Here is a 15,289-nt window from a genome sequence, read left to right on the forward strand (position 1 = left end):
GAAAGCAGGGGAGGAAACAATCATTGTGTGTTCATGATCAGTCAGGTCCAGAAGCCACTTGACCCAGAGAGATCAGAGTTTCCCCTACAACAATGGGTGAGCCTGGGAAGCAAATCAAGCAGGTTGAATGATTTTTGGCAGAGAGAGAACAGTAGGAGTGGTACAGACCTCTTCCTCCTCAATGCGAGCAGGTTCAATCAGCAGATTATTGGCTTGATCAAACGACACCCCCTGTTAGGACAGGAACCAGCAAAGAGGCATGCGGATTAGTGGAGCATAAACCAAACCCGCCACCACTACCACCACCACCCAACACACACCACTCCGATAGGTCTGGCCACACAGCACCAGAGCAGACCCCACTCACACCACTCCTGATCACCACCGACCAGCGAGTACCAGCGACAGGGCTGCTCCCGAGGCTCACAACGTGCAGAGTGCCAGCACTCCTTCACCCAGCTCATGGGAAGCCGCATCTTTAAGGCCACATTTTGGCTGTGTTGGCACTCTGAGGCTGTGCCCACCAAGCTCACAAGCTGAACACTATTAGCTGATTTTACCCTCTCTGTACCAAGTCATTCTGTGAAGAAGGAAGGATTAAACAACACCGGAGAGAAGCACAAAGGGACCTCTGGTGCCACCCAGCAGCTGCACAGGAGTGAAGCAATCCCAAATCAAACTGCATTGGCCCCTCCAGTGGAACAGTGCATCCTGCCAGACACTCAGGGATCCTGATCCCAAATGCAGGAAGCCTTAGAATTTCTCTTGAAAATCAACTATCTTTGCAAAAAAACCTTGTAGTTTAAGGATTCAGCCTCCTGTTCCACCTCCTTCAGTGCATGTAGGCAGTACCTCTTACTTGAGGCTCCATTGCACAGGGGACACCGCTCCCTACATTCCCACTTCTGGAAGATCGTTCAAAAGACAAGCTAATAAATCTGCCTTCATGGAGCAGACATCCAACCCAGCCTCATGAAAAGGAGAACTGTGGTTTCCAGGCAGAAGGCTTAGCCAATAAGCAAGGTGACTGTCTGACAGACACACCAAACCTGTGGTCTCAACACCTATGCGGGCTTTACAGGCTTTGCCAATGGGTCAGTTGCATCCTCAGCTTTCAGTCCCTGACTAGAATAAGCCTTTTGGGTGAGGGCATTTTCCAAGTACGGAAGGTCTTAGATGAAGTGGACTCAAGATGGTTCCACACGTTCTTACAAGCAGCAGCAACTCCTTTTCATTCTGAAGAAGTTCACAAGCAGTAAGGAAACTACACGCCTCGTCTCTAGGGAGCAAGGGATGAGCTGTACCAGCTCAGCTATAGCAAGGCAAGCACCCACTAAGAGAAAGGCTCCAAAGCAAACTTGAGTGCAGGAGCCTTCCCCTGTGCAATCTGAACTCCAGCACGGGGAGGAAATGATCCCAACAGTCTGGAGTGTGTGAGGTAACAGCAAGAACAGATTTCACTCCAGCATCTTCCATCAGTTCAGACACCCACATCTCACCCATCAGATCTGTTGGTGTTAGAGTATGATGGAGATCCAGCCACGTCCTCATCCCTGCCTGCCAAATGCACCTCACAAAATCATCACACCAACTTCAGTAAGAACTGGCCTGACCTCATGCACTGTCACCTCATCCGTATATTCCCATTCCACTGAAGATCTTCCTCAAGCATGAATCTCTGTGTCCCTAACCAAACATGGTGATTCATCTGAGTAGGGTTGAGGACCTCCTATTTCATCAGCCCCAGCATAATCAGAAGGGCCCATCGCAGGCCCATGGTAATGGCAAAACTCCAGAGCACAAGCTGCCCTAAATCCCAGTGCACACTTTATCAGACTGCATCTGCACAGGGGCAGGCGCAGGGGGAATCCAACGGGAAGGGCACGCTCCTGTCTGCTCTCACTACACACTCCTCTCCAGGAAGCACTGTGGCAGAAAGACAAGTGTAAGCAGCCTGAACATAAGCTTGAGGTTAGATTCATCCAGGGATAAAGCTCATCCTGCTAAAAATGAGGTGCAACAACCAGCAAGCGAGGAGGCGATTGAAAGGAACAGAAGAACCTGTCAGTGATGGGATGAAAGAGCTGTTCTTGCAGCACAGAATCCAACATCGCACGTAACAGGGAGGGTGCAAGACTGGATACAGTGCGAGGAGTCAGACATAACACACATGGTACAGCTCTTGGACAATCATATGAGCCCCAGAAAGAACTTCAGCTCTCCCACCCTCAGCATCTCTCTCTCAAAGTGCTGGATCCTCTTGCCAATGTTTTCACTGGTACCACATCAACCTGGTTGGTAGTTCAAAGTAGCAGAAGGGAGGTCTGGCACCCCTCTGATCTTTCCCCCTCCCCACAAGACCTTACCTTCACTGATGGCTGAGCAGATAAAGCTCCATTCTTTCTCTCGTCCTCATCCCATGCTTCCTCCTGATCCTCAGGCTCTGTGTTGTTATTGCATCCTCCTAACTCCTCTTCCTCTTTGGGGACTCCATCACTGTTCAGCCCCTGCAGGAGGGCCACCACTGCCTCTGGCTTGGGCAGTTTAGTTATCTTAAAGTGTTTCTTATAATGGGGGGTGTCCTTGCGGATAAGCCTCTGTTTTTCCACTGGGAACGGTCGCTCTTCATCTTCATCCTCATCCTCACTCCGTATTAGCGTATCCTCAGCAAAGTGTACAGTGGGCTACAACGGCAAAGCCCCAGAAAGGCTGTGAACTTCAGGCAACAGCGATATATGGAGGGTGCAGAAACCTCCTGTCCCCCCACTACCAACACAGGCAAGGTCAGTGTTGCTGCTTTTGTGCTAAAGAAGATTCCGGAATACACGTGAAAATGTCACTAAACTTGCTTTTTACCATATCAACTCCTTCACCCAGACACACCTTCTGTCAGCTCCAGGGATTGAAGGCACTCAGACCTGTAACTCTGATTTTCCCATAGTCCCTGTCTGGCTCCCACACTGTCCTTCCTAGTCTCCCATGGATCCAGCTCCCACAGGCTGCCTGAATCCGTACCTGCACTTCATTTCCACGTACTTGCACTGTATTTGTCTCCAGTGATGCCCAAATCATACTCTGTACATCCATTTACCATTTTCTTGGAAACTTTCAAGTCCTTCCACTTTTTTAATCATGACCCTGCTACAGTTCTTAGGCTCTTACCTCATTGTATTCCACTTCCACTTCTTCCTCCTCTTGGTCAGCAGCTTCCTTATGCTCCTCTTCAGCTCTGGGCTTTGCCTCCTTCTCCAGCTCCTGCATCTCAGGCACTTTCCCATTTGGCCAGCTCCTCTCTCCCTCCTCCTCTCCCCTGAAGTCAGCAGAGGCAGTGCTGTTAGAAAGGTGGGAGTCTTCACTGCGATTTGACATGACACTCAGCCTCTTCTCCTGAGAAGATGATTGTCAAAGTTAAGATGGAAACCAAAGCAGTAGATGCAGCAATGTAGCATGACTGCTGTGAGGTGGAGTATGATCCAGTACCAACAGAATCAGCTTTTTCTTCAGGCTGCCCGCTGTCTCCCCTGCCAAGCCTGCTGCATCTCACCTAGGTCCACCCCTGTGCCACCACCTGTGTGGGCATTTATTGTTAGTATCACACCCGGGCAGCAAGACACCTCTTCCAAGCACTCCATTCCCATCATTCTTTACTGGGAATATAAGAACCTTGTTTTCATCTCCCTGTGTTATGACAAAAGTGGTACCAATGCACACAGTTCCCCTTACGCCATTCTCTGTCTCCTGGTCACATCTTCTGTTCTATCTCAGTGGCCCCAGCTGATACCACAAGGCAGATTCCAACCCTTAGAATCCAGGCAATCCATGCTCAGTCCCTTCCAATCTTTCCCAAAAGTTCTTTCTGCCCAGCTTACAGACACTGCCTCCCCGTCTCCCAGGTCTGCTTACATGGTCTCCACAGTTATCCATTCCTTAGTGAACAGCACCCACCTCTGAGTTAGGAGAATTCAGCTCCACGTCAGGCTTTGCAGCATATACCTCATTGCGCCGAACTTCAATCACTTTCTTCATCACCTTCAGTTCACTGGGATGAGGGGTTGCCCTGCGCTGTAAACCCTATCAAAGGAAAACACACAGAGCAGGAGATTCCTCAGTCAGAGCAGCAAGTGTCATGCCTCAAGACTGAACCAATTCAAAAAACATGTTTTGTCAGAGTGCTGGAGCCCCAGCTGGACATGACCCAAAAGTCATGTTGCAGGATCTGATCTGAGTCTCTCCACTACTACAGCCTGCTCCTGGGAAGAGAAAAGAAACGGAGGCAGACAGCATTTGTCAGAGCTCTCTCTCAGACTTTATCCTGCTCTCCATCTGATAGAGGGATGGGGATGAATTATAGAAAAGAGAAGTTTTAAATTGTGCTTCAGGCTTAGAAATGCAAAATACAGAAGCCCTGAAAGGAACACACAGGTGGGAGATCATCTTAATCTCTCAGGTGTTTCTTAACATGTCTGACAAGCCTGTATGCTGCCAGAATTTGTAATGCTTAGCTAGTTTTATCCCAGTTAAGAGTAAAGAAAAACAGGATTCTAAAATTAATAACAATGTTAAAAACAATTTAAAAACCCACAAAACCTCCAAACACTAGCAGCATATACACGCTGCAAGGACAGATGCAAGTACAATTTATTAGATTGATTCATATCGAGAGAATCTCTCTCCACAAGATAAAAAGGGGAAAAAAAATCCTGCAGGAGATTTAGAGTACTTGCTGAAAACCAAAACTTTTATCCTGCCCTCTGCACCTGCAATTAAAACAAAATGATGTTCCACAGTTTTTGAGGCTGTCTGCACTGTGTAGCTACTTTAGTAACAGGATACTCCACAGCATGGGCTTGCATCTGGCTCCATGCTTGGAGGGATGGAGATTACCTGGCTTGAGCTTGGCTGAGCAGCTCTTCCCCATGAGTGGGGTTGACTAAAATCCAGTCCTGACACTGCTCTGACCGTTAGGGTCTCTGGATCTACCTGAAAGCTCCATGGGCAGGTTAGCAGTCACAGCTCAACTCCCACGGGACAGCCATCAACACGTAAATCTGCATAAAGGCTCTTGGGGAATGCTCTTCTACACCTGCTTGTCTCCTCTGGGCACCAAACGCCCTTCAGACTGCAAAAATATAGTACACGTCTACAGCGATATTCCAGGGTGAAACATGAACATCAGAATGGCTCCCCATCTCAGGAAAAAGGTTTAGATTGTGCCTATGTTTCCACAGAGAGCTAACAATCCTCTAGAAACTCCCCTTCTTACCCGTCTCTCAGCTCCAGACTCCTCTTCATCATCTACTTTGGGTTCATCCAGGAACTGAATCACACTGACTCTGTTTAAATTGGTGTCCGTCCAGCTCTCATCCACACTGTTCTGCAAAAGATTCTCTGGGGAGAAAGATAACACAGTGGGAGCTACTTTCTGAATGAGCAGGATTGTAGGCTTAGATGAAAGATAGTTCCCAACCCATTAGGGCACTTCTGTTGTACCTGCCCATGGCATCAAACCACAGAGGCCTTGAGGATAAAGGATGTAGGCTCCAGATCTTGTCACCTCTTGCATGTCTCTCACCAGATCTATAGCAGCCTCTACAAAAGGACCTGAACTGTTCAGCTCTAGCACTCCTTACCCAAGAACTAAGGATAAAGGTAGGATTAAGGCACGAATTCAAACTATCAACACAAGAATACCATTGTAACAGGAAGGAAACCTTACAGTGAACTATTGGGTCAATAGATCAAAGCAGAAGACTTGAAGACTAGGCTGCAGCCTCTTTACCACCTGGCAGAGAAGTAATTTCTCAGTTTTAACAATCTCTGCCTTGGATTCAGGAGCCATTCAGGAGCCTAGATCTGCTCCAGGTATCACAGTAACAAAGAACAGTTCAAGCAAGCAGAGAGGAAGGTTCAAGACCTCTTCCCTACAACACTCTCCAGAGTACAAGGTAACACAGGCAGCACTCATAATGCAGCGTCTTACCTAGGCTAGGAGAGGGCTGCTGGGGAAGCAGGTAACAAGTGAGAACTTTTTCTCCTGTCTTTTCATCATCCTCCGTTTGGAATTTCAGCATGGGCTGGGACTGATTTTCTGCCAGCCACAGGGCTTTCAGGTTAAGATTTGTCAAAGCAAATGGCAAGTTCTGCAGTCTGCAAAAGAAAAGAAGAATTGCTGCTTAAATTTACTTGGTAATGAAGGAACTTCAACTCAGCTCCAGACTGTCTCACCTGCGTTGGAGGACAGAGCCAAGCCACTGCAGGATCCCTCACTCATACAGACTGAAGCAGCTGGCTTCTGCTGCACATGGCTCTGCCACAGCCACAGACTGGACCCCAGTTACCCACCCTCATCAGTTTTTAGCAGAGGACAACTGTCATCAACAACATGAAAACGGAGAACTTTGAAGAAGGGCTTGAAGACAGAAAAATTATGCTTTCATAGACCAGTATACAGAGAGTGTTCCAAACAGAAGCTCTTGTCAGCTTCCAACTGCCACAAAAAATACCAGTCTCAGCTAACAGAACTACAGCTAAAATCTGCAGAATCTTTCAGAACAGGTAACAGACATTTGACACTTTGGGGTTGTGCACATCATAAACAAGGCTTTGGCACCAGTCACCTGAGGACTGATGACACAAAACTACAAAATCTGGGGGAAGGAACATAGCAGACCAAAGATTTCCCCTGATCCTTATTTCACACATGGCAAAATGCCCTCACACTTCTGCATTAGTTCTACCATGCATTCAAGTAACACAGAGAAGAGCTTAATGGGCAAAGCTTGAGAGACAAACGTCCTCTTTCCAGAGCCCTAAGCAGCTTCTCCAAACCACAGACCCTGGGATCAGCACAGATCCAGCATTTCCCAAACACACCAGGGCCCAGCCTGTGCTGCTCCTCCACAGCAGCCTCCTGAGGAACGTGCCTACAAGCCTGTTTACCCTTCCTGCTGCTGACCTGTTCCCAGCCACATCCAGAACATGAAGCTCAGTGGTGTTGGCAAGCTCTGGTGGCAGGAGGGCCAGGCGATTGTCTCGCAAGGACAGCACGTTCAGGTTGGCACAGCCTCCGATCTCAGCTGGAAGGGATGTTAGTCGGTTCCGATCCACATTCAGGTTTGTCAACTTGGCCAGCTTGCCGAGGGACTTTGGTAAGGCCTAGAAAGGGAATGGCTCAGTGGTTACAAAGGTAAGAGCAGTAGAATAAAGGTATAAAGGCATAAAGCTCTCTGGGGAAAAAATATTCCGTCCTAACAGACACATCTTCAATAAAGTTCTCACGACAACATTTTCCCTCAGGTTCACAGACTGTGATACGCCACCACTTCACCTCAGCACAGCACACTCGGAACACCACCGGTCAAGATTTTTCTCCTGCTCATCTCTCCATTCCCAATACTTGCGTTTTAACAATCAAATAATGAGCAGTTTGGAGCAGGGTCGTTTTTAAATTACACTGCTCCACAGCCCCTCACCAAATTCAGCTTTGGATGGGCTTCAGGACTGGCTATCCTAGAGCCAGTGTCCTAGCTATCCTAGAGGATTTTTCAGAGGAAAAAAAAAGTGAGAGAAGGCAGCTTTCACCGAGGTCTTCTCAAGAGCCTGTTAGATAAGTGAAACTCTGTATTGAAGCAGCTGAAGGGACAGCAGCTGGAGCATGCCCAGGAATCCAGCCCAGAGGACAGAAGATGGGAAAAGATCCCTGGCACATGTCTAAACTGAACAGCACAGGAGAGGCAGGGTGGCTGCTGGTGTACTTACTGTCAGCATGTTCTCTGTCAAGATGAGTTCTGATAGATTTTCACAGTCCCCAATTGACTCTGTCACCTCTGTTAGCCGATTCTGGTCCACCTTGAGGATGGAGAGCTGCTTCAGTTGACCTGGCCAGGGCAACAAGCTTGGTATGAACTATGCCACAGAGATAATAACACTGTTCTACGTTCATCTGGTCGAAATGCTTCCCCATCAGGGATTACATAGCCTCACAATACAGGCACTACCCTTTCTTCCCCACCAGCCTTGCTCACAGGTTTCACTTCATGCATGACGCAGACCAAGAACCTGAACTCACTCTTGTTGAGTTCTGCTCATTGGTATCGTCTAGTGCTTCTGCACTCAACTGTCGTGATATGTCCATCATTGTTACACACACTGCCTGCCAGGAGCACTGCCCAAGCAGTGAAGTCCCGCACTGCTCCCCATCCCGTATTACTCACCAATCCCATCTGGAATGCATTCCAACAGGTTCTGTGACAGGAGCAAGTCTGTCAGTGCTACTAGCCCGCTGACCTCGTTGGGCAACTGCTCCAGCTTGTTCTCTGACACATCCAGACAGACCAAGCGGCGAAGATTGCCCAGCTCCTAGAATCAGAAAGGAGACACTATGGCTCGAGGGAGCAGCTAAGGAAGGGAACGAAGCAGTGAATCACTGGCCCTGAACAGATACTCACTGGAGGCAGGGCTGAGAGCTGGTTCCGGTCTAACCAGAGCTCACGCAGGTTTGGTAGGGCTCCCAGAGTATCTGGCTGCAACACAGCAGGACAGTAATAGCATCAGTCCCTTCCACAGGGGAGAAGCTGCACTAAGATGCTACACATCACACCACATCTCTGCAAAGCTAGACATTGTTATTGCTTTCACACCTCCTAGGACCATTCACCGAGTGGTTTATGAAGCTAACATGTTTGTGAGCCACAATATAGCAGCACACATTTGGAAATGTCTGGGATGGCCTATTGGCTGCAGAGGGTCCCAACAGGAAGCACAGAAGACAACAGCAAGGACTGTCCAGTAGCAGGTAAGACAAGAACTAAACAAGGGTTTGGAAATTCTGGCCTTACAGAAGAAATGAGTCTCTCTCCTCTTCCTCCTCTCAGACATGAAAACAAACATTTGGATAACACTGGCCAACTTGACATGATATAGCAGCACCATCAGCAAGGGCAGACAGATGTTCACAGCACGGCTCCACAAACACCACACACACTGATCAGCATTTGGGTTTGGAGTTCATGCACCACCGGAGCGCGGTTCAAGTGTCAGATAGCTCTTCTCACAAGTAAGTTGCAGCCTTGTGCATAGCAAGTTGCACAAACCCCTTTGCCTCCCAATTTAGATGGGTTTCTGCCAAAAAACTTTCCAAAACATGAAAAGCAGTATTCAGTAACAGCCTAATCTGTAGCTGCAAAATTAAAGAAGATCACTGGACGCTCCTGAATGTCCAGACAAGCTGAATTTTGAGACTGTGAGCCCTCCATGGAGGCACCCCAGTCCAGAGGGCACACACTCCATGCCTGGCTGACTTCACTGCCTGGAACATGGAATGGTCCTGCACTTTGCAGTAGAGGCATGCAGAAGGCCTAGCAGAAGTGAAAAGCAACAGTTGAGGGCAGTGCAAGACAGAAGAGAAAGGAATTTACCAGAGTCTCATCGGAAACGAAAGATCCTTACGCAGCTAGACAGCAAGAACTAACATCCCAGAGCAAAAGTGCTTGAAAAGAGCAGAGCAAGTTGTCCATGAGGACAGCAGGAAGCAAGACACAAGGGCCAACACATGAGAGAACATTATGCTGGGAAAAACGACTAGGCCATGGTGGGCAGATCAGAATCTTCCCAATCAACCTGCAGGTGCATTTCTTTGCATTTCAGATAAAAAAACCACTTGCTTCCACAGAGGTATGGGGTTCTGTCCCTACCAACCACCCATATTCCCCCCCCCACCATCCCTCACCTACCAGTACTTCCAGGTCATTGCCACCAAGATCCAACTGTTCTAACTTGACAAGGAAGGAGAGTGAACTGCAAGATACAGTAAAGGTAAAAAAGGGAAGAGAGAAAAAAAAAAGAAAGAACAGCAGGTTAGCATCTGGGACACACATCTTACAAATTACATCATTTTGAATAACTCCTAGAACAGGTGGGGTAATCCTGACCTTTCCCACAGTCCCTCTGGCCAAGCAGTTTAGGAGAGCTGGTAGCCTTCCCCAGGCCAGGGAATTGGGTTCAGTAGCACCGGCAGCCCTAGAGCAGTCAGTTTCCACTCTGCCACCAATTTGCCTTCTCCCCCTCCCACCATAAAATACTCTTTGAGCAAAACCATGACAGATGACAAGCCACACTTTTAACATCGCTGCTCATTTTTGTAGCAAGGATGGGGACTTGAGCACAGACTAACAGATAACAGGAGAGGGGCAGCAGAGGACAATACACATCCGGGGGGCAAGGGGAGCACAGCTGGAGGGAGAGGCAGGAATGACAAATTCAACAGCCTCAGTTTCCCTGAATGGGATGCCCATGCTGCTTAACAGAAAGGGAAGGACAACACTGGCACAATGTCTCAGAAGAGGTCAAGACATACAGACAAGAAGCTCACTAGGCAAGATACTGTGAGAAGCCTGCAGAGAAACCAAAGCCTGTCAACACTGGTGGTCCAAGGACATGCCCCGAGTATCCAAATGCATTATGACCTGGTGATATAAAAGGCTGCAGTCTGCAACTCCACAAACCCAAGATTTAGTTCTGACATGGCCCGAGTGTTCAGGTGTCCTCAACTCTCAGTCCTACTCCATCAACTCCAACTCCCACTTCTCCAAACAGACGTTGCTGTCTCTCACTTTACACTAGGGCAGAACTACCACCTCAGCCCTGCCCATTTCCCCAGCAGGGAGGGTCTTCAGTTCTTTTTATTCTCTTCATAAGGAATTGTCCTAATACAGAAATCACTACATTTCTCTGGATATAGAGCTAAACATCTCAACGCCATCCAAACTAAGGAAGTTGGGGGCTGCAAATCTGTGAGAAAGCAAGAAAATAGATCTGTCTTGCTTGGGCCAGGCTATAAAAATAGTTGGGCTACACAGGAAAAGCAAGTTCTTACCTTATGCAGTGGTGGATTTTGAGATATTATATTAACTCAAGCAAAGGTTTATCAACAGGATCATCAAAAGGATTCTGTTGTATAGCAGTCTCTCATCATGACTGAACATTTGCTCTTTGACTTCTCTGAAGGGTGACTCAGCCTTGACTGTCCCTTCACACCTTCACAGTTTGAATTCCCAAAACAGGGACAAGTGAGCTGTGGCATCCATGTTGATACACAAGATCTTGCAAAATGCCTCAGTACAGATCACCCTCCACTATTCCACGAGAACACATCAGTGAGAGCTGCCCTGCCACGAGAACACATCAGTGAGAGCTGCCCTGCCACGAGAACACATCAGTGAGAGCTACCCTTCCCAAATTATTGGCAACCTGCATCCCATCTGCATGGGAGAGATGAGGAGTGATAATCAGCTGTACGAGGTGAACTGTTTCAGAACTCAGCTGACAGCAGAAGACTAACCAATAAAATTAAATTTTGGCAAGTAAAGGTCATTGCAAGCTGGATCTTTTAAGGAGCTCAACAACAATCAAAAGGACACTGACGCATTACACAGACACAACTCACAGTATTGAAGCCCATCTACCTACTGGGCTGGGCAACCTTGAAAACTGAAAGCATCATCAATCTCAATAAGCTATTCTACTCTTTGGCAAGATCATTTGGACTTGTTTAGAGCCGTTCTTGGCCACAGTTCACAACCAGACTAAGTGGAAGAGCTTCAGACCTGGGTAGAATACCTGACAGTAACACTGGAATTTCTTTGGCCATTGATTTCAGTTGCATATTTGACTGACAGATCTGATGAAAATTGTCTTGGCCTTCAAGATCCTCTTTCTACTTTTGGGAATCATCCAAAAGTAAAATTTGGGGAATTGCAGAAAGATGAGAAGAAGCTGGAATTGCGCTGCAGAATGAGTATCAAGCCTGGACTTATCCTTTCAGAGAAAACCCCCCAAAACTCATAGCATGCTACAAGTATCTTGCTGGATGGGATAACAAATCTAACACAGGGAAACAAGGGAGCACTGGGCTTGAGAGATCTCCCCAGAAACTATATGGGTTTGGTCACAGACTGAATTCTCAAACAGATACTTGCTGGTTCCTAGATGGTGAAAAGCCACTGGGACCATTCTTCACTGCAGCCTGAAAGCTCAACTTTGGATGTAGCTATTGCACCTCTTCGTTTATAGGGTATATCACAGTGGTGGTACCTGTCTGTATGAACACAAAGAACACATGGAACAGACAGCAGTGGGTCCCAACACCCGGACCCAAGCTTCTCCTGCTTGCCTGTTCTCAGCCTGGCATAAGGAGCTTTGGCTCTCATGTTCTCCCTTCTGGCTATATTCCATGTGGGGCCATCTCTGCTGGTTTCTTAATATCACCTTTCTGTCACCAGGTGCTGATGCTGACAACGTATGTGCAGAAGGGATCCAGTGACTTTGACATCAGAGACAAGGTGACAGTGTTAATCTGAACTGTGCTTCTACACTGTGTAATCACCAGATGTGAAGCCTGGGAGCTGACCAGCACAGACTCTTTTTGGAAGTGTCTCGTACTCTGGGTCAAAGTTGACACATGAATTTTACAAGTAGATATAACTCATGTCATATAAAGCCTTGCTTGCAGGTTCCAGAGGAAAATAACCATCAGGAAGAGCATGTGTCCAAGTCAAAGCAACATCTCACAGTGAGTGAGGCAAAGTCATCACAAAAGAAGTGAGACTAAAGCCCTAACTGCTTAACGTCTCAAAGCCTCGCTTGAACACTGTATCATCAGATGACTCTTTGCCCTCTTTTTTAAATAAAGCAGAGGAGCAAGGGGGGTACAGGTAGTCAAACTGAATACTTGCCATAAACAGTAAGAGGGCACTGAGGAAAGGTGACAATAGTTGCATGCTTCACACATTCACTGAGGAGCCTGTGGTGCCCCAAAACACACCAACATTCAAAAAGAAGTCAGGTAGAATCCCTTCCAACATATATTCAAGGAAGACTGGGGGAATCACCAGCTGGATGGATAAGCAGGCAGAAAACAAGCTGACAGAGCTACCGTAGGTAAGAAAACTCAACAAACAACTCTCATGGGCTCCAAACCAGAGATGAATGTACAGACTCATTAGTTCTTCACATCCTATCCACCTGATAGCATCAGCTGTACCAACCAGATCCTCTGCCAGGAATTCATCTCTGTCCCTAACTCTCTGAAACATTTAACAAGACTTACCTCTTCTCCCTTGCTGGCTTATTTTTTGTCTGCTGCAGGAAAGCCAGTTATCCCACCCATTCCCTCAACCAAAACAATCAGAAGGGATACCCAAGAAAACAGAGATGTCAGAAGCAAAACATATCTTCAGCCTTATTCTGCTGCTCTTCAAACTATGAACTTCACTGTACGCAGAGTTCTTCCTATATGCACACGAGTACATTTTCCTCTCTTTTTCCAAAATAATCCGTCATCTGCTCCACCTCTCCAGAAAAAAAAGTTCTCACCATTCCCAGCAGCTTTCTTGTGGAACCTTGCCTATTCCAAAGCAACCCTGACACAGAGGCTGAGTACAGACTGAACATCCTTCCCTGCTCTTAAGCCCTGTACCATCTCTCTCCCTCCTCGCCTTAACTTAAGAAATCCAGCAAGATGCAGCTAATTTATGCAAAGCCTTGAGCCCTCCTGGAGCCTGTACTACAGAAACAGCAAGTCCCTGAGGAATCAGTAAGAACAAACAGGAAGGAGACTCCTGAAGCCACCAGACACTCACGTGGGGAGAGTCTTTAGCAGGTTCTCACGTAGCTCCAAAGTCACCAGGTTTGCCAAACTGCAAGAGAAAAGGGAGCGAGAAAGCCAGGTTCACTGAACAGGGCTTCAGGGATACAAGGAGATGCTCATATCCCTTCCCTTGGGACCACCCCTCATGGCCTGCACAAACGCACATACACGAGTGTGTACACAGGGGAAAACAGAAAACAAAGAGGATCTTAAATGACTTCTGATGAAGGTGATGGCTTATTGCAAAATCATGGTGAAACAACACTGTGCCCAAACTCAGGACAAGGAAACATGGCATCACATACAGGACTGTCTGCCCAAAAAGGTAAAATCTCTCACATGTAGAAAGCCAAATCCCATGGGAGGGGCACTGCACCCCATGGGGAAAGCCCTGTGGGCTTTGCCTTGGCCATTTGCTAGCAGCAAAAATCATCTCAACATCACCAGACAGACCACACTTGTTTGGAAAAGGGCAAAGGGGCACTCAAAGTCAGGAAAGATGGAGGATTTGAGAAGCCTGGAGGCACTCCTTGCCTGTGCCACAGACCACAGAGGATGAGAAGCAGCTGTGACCAGGAAAGGAACCTTTTTAAAAAGGTGGTCTTTTAAAATTATTAGAGGTGCTCACACAGTATGTTCAGTACAGTGGCAAGCTGTAACTGGGGTGGCACGCTGTTCCCCTCCAAGTCCTGCTAGTGTTGCCATCCTAATAGCATGGGGTCCCCACCCCAACCCTCCTCCTCATCATGAGGAACAGGGGCATACTCACTTCCCAATGTCATTGGGGAGGCTCTGCAAGGACACATCATTCAAGGCCAAATGTCCCAGGCTCCGAAGCTGTGTGAAGCCCTCTGGAAGCCTGTGAAAGCATGACAGAACAAAACACCATTAATTCTCTGCACAAAACAAGCCCTAAATTCCTCACTTAAATCCCCCAAAAGCCAGTCTTATCCCAATTGGTGTCAACATGTGGAAAAGAGAAGAGCAGGAACCAAGTCTGACCGTGGCTCCTGATCCAGGATATGCCGCATTTCCAAGACAATATTCCCTTGCACCAAGGTCACTGCACATCCAAGTGTGCTAACTTGGTTCTGCCATACTCAAGCACAAATCCCAGACTAAATTATGTCATGTGATCATTTAAACTTGGTAGCAGGGAGGGCTACCAAGTAACCCAAATGCCCTTCTACAGATATTTCTGCAGATGACACTGCAGCATTCCCCAGGACCAAGCAGTATCATCATAACAGCACCAGGGTGTGACAGAACAGGCAAAGACCCGTGAAAAGGAGAAGCTTTTTGCTGTTGACATGCTGTTCCTGGAGCTTCCCTGCCTCGCTGCTCACAACACACATCTTACAACTCTGGGCCACAAAAAGACTCTAATAAATAACTCCTGGTGTAGAAGTGGTGGTCATTCCTGTGGTACAAGGGTTCTCATGGACTGAAAAGCTTGTCCCATTGCTGATGGAATCCTGGGCTGCATCACGAGAACTGTGGTCAGCAGGTCGAGAGGAGAGCGGAGCAGAGGGGCAGAATCCTCAGACCCCACCTGCAGTGCTGCCTCCAGTGCTGGGGCCACCAACACCACAAGGACATGGAGCTGCTGAAGCCAGTCCAGAGGAGGCCACCAGGATGATGCGA

At 47.7% G+C, this 15,289-nt stretch overlaps 1 protein-coding gene across 1 annotated transcript in view; it reads right to left on the reverse strand.

The window, feature by feature from the left end:
• Positions 1-15,289, reverse strand: part of LOC104531096 (protein scribble homolog) — a gene marked incomplete at its 5' end in the record, with an annotated part of 20,234 nt that overhangs the window by 3,306 nt on the left and 1,639 nt on the right. The window contains 14 exons of the mRNA XM_010175884.2: positions 169-231; positions 2,367-2,684; positions 3,163-3,227; positions 3,288-3,387; positions 3,946-4,071; positions 5,264-5,388; positions 5,981-6,147; positions 6,956-7,155; positions 7,759-7,877; positions 8,214-8,358; positions 8,448-8,522; positions 9,732-9,795; positions 13,638-13,694; positions 14,415-14,504. Coding sequence (XP_010174186.2) covers positions 169-231; positions 2,367-2,684; positions 3,163-3,227; positions 3,288-3,387; positions 3,946-4,071; positions 5,264-5,388; positions 5,981-6,147; positions 6,956-7,155; positions 7,759-7,877; positions 8,214-8,358; positions 8,448-8,522; positions 9,732-9,795; positions 13,638-13,694; positions 14,415-14,504 — 1,714 coding nt within the window. The remainder of the gene's footprint in view (positions 1-168; positions 232-2,366; positions 2,685-3,162; positions 3,228-3,287; positions 3,388-3,945; positions 4,072-5,263; positions 5,389-5,980; positions 6,148-6,955; positions 7,156-7,758; positions 7,878-8,213; positions 8,359-8,447; positions 8,523-9,731; positions 9,796-13,637; positions 13,695-14,414; positions 14,505-15,289) is intronic.

The sequence above is a fragment of the Antrostomus carolinensis genome, unplaced genomic scaffold, assembly GCF_000700745.2.
Source record: "Antrostomus carolinensis isolate BGI_N321 unplaced genomic scaffold, ASM70074v2 scaffold22219, whole genome shotgun sequence".
NCBI classification, from domain to species: domain Eukaryota; kingdom Metazoa; phylum Chordata; class Aves; order Caprimulgiformes; family Caprimulgidae; genus Antrostomus; species Antrostomus carolinensis.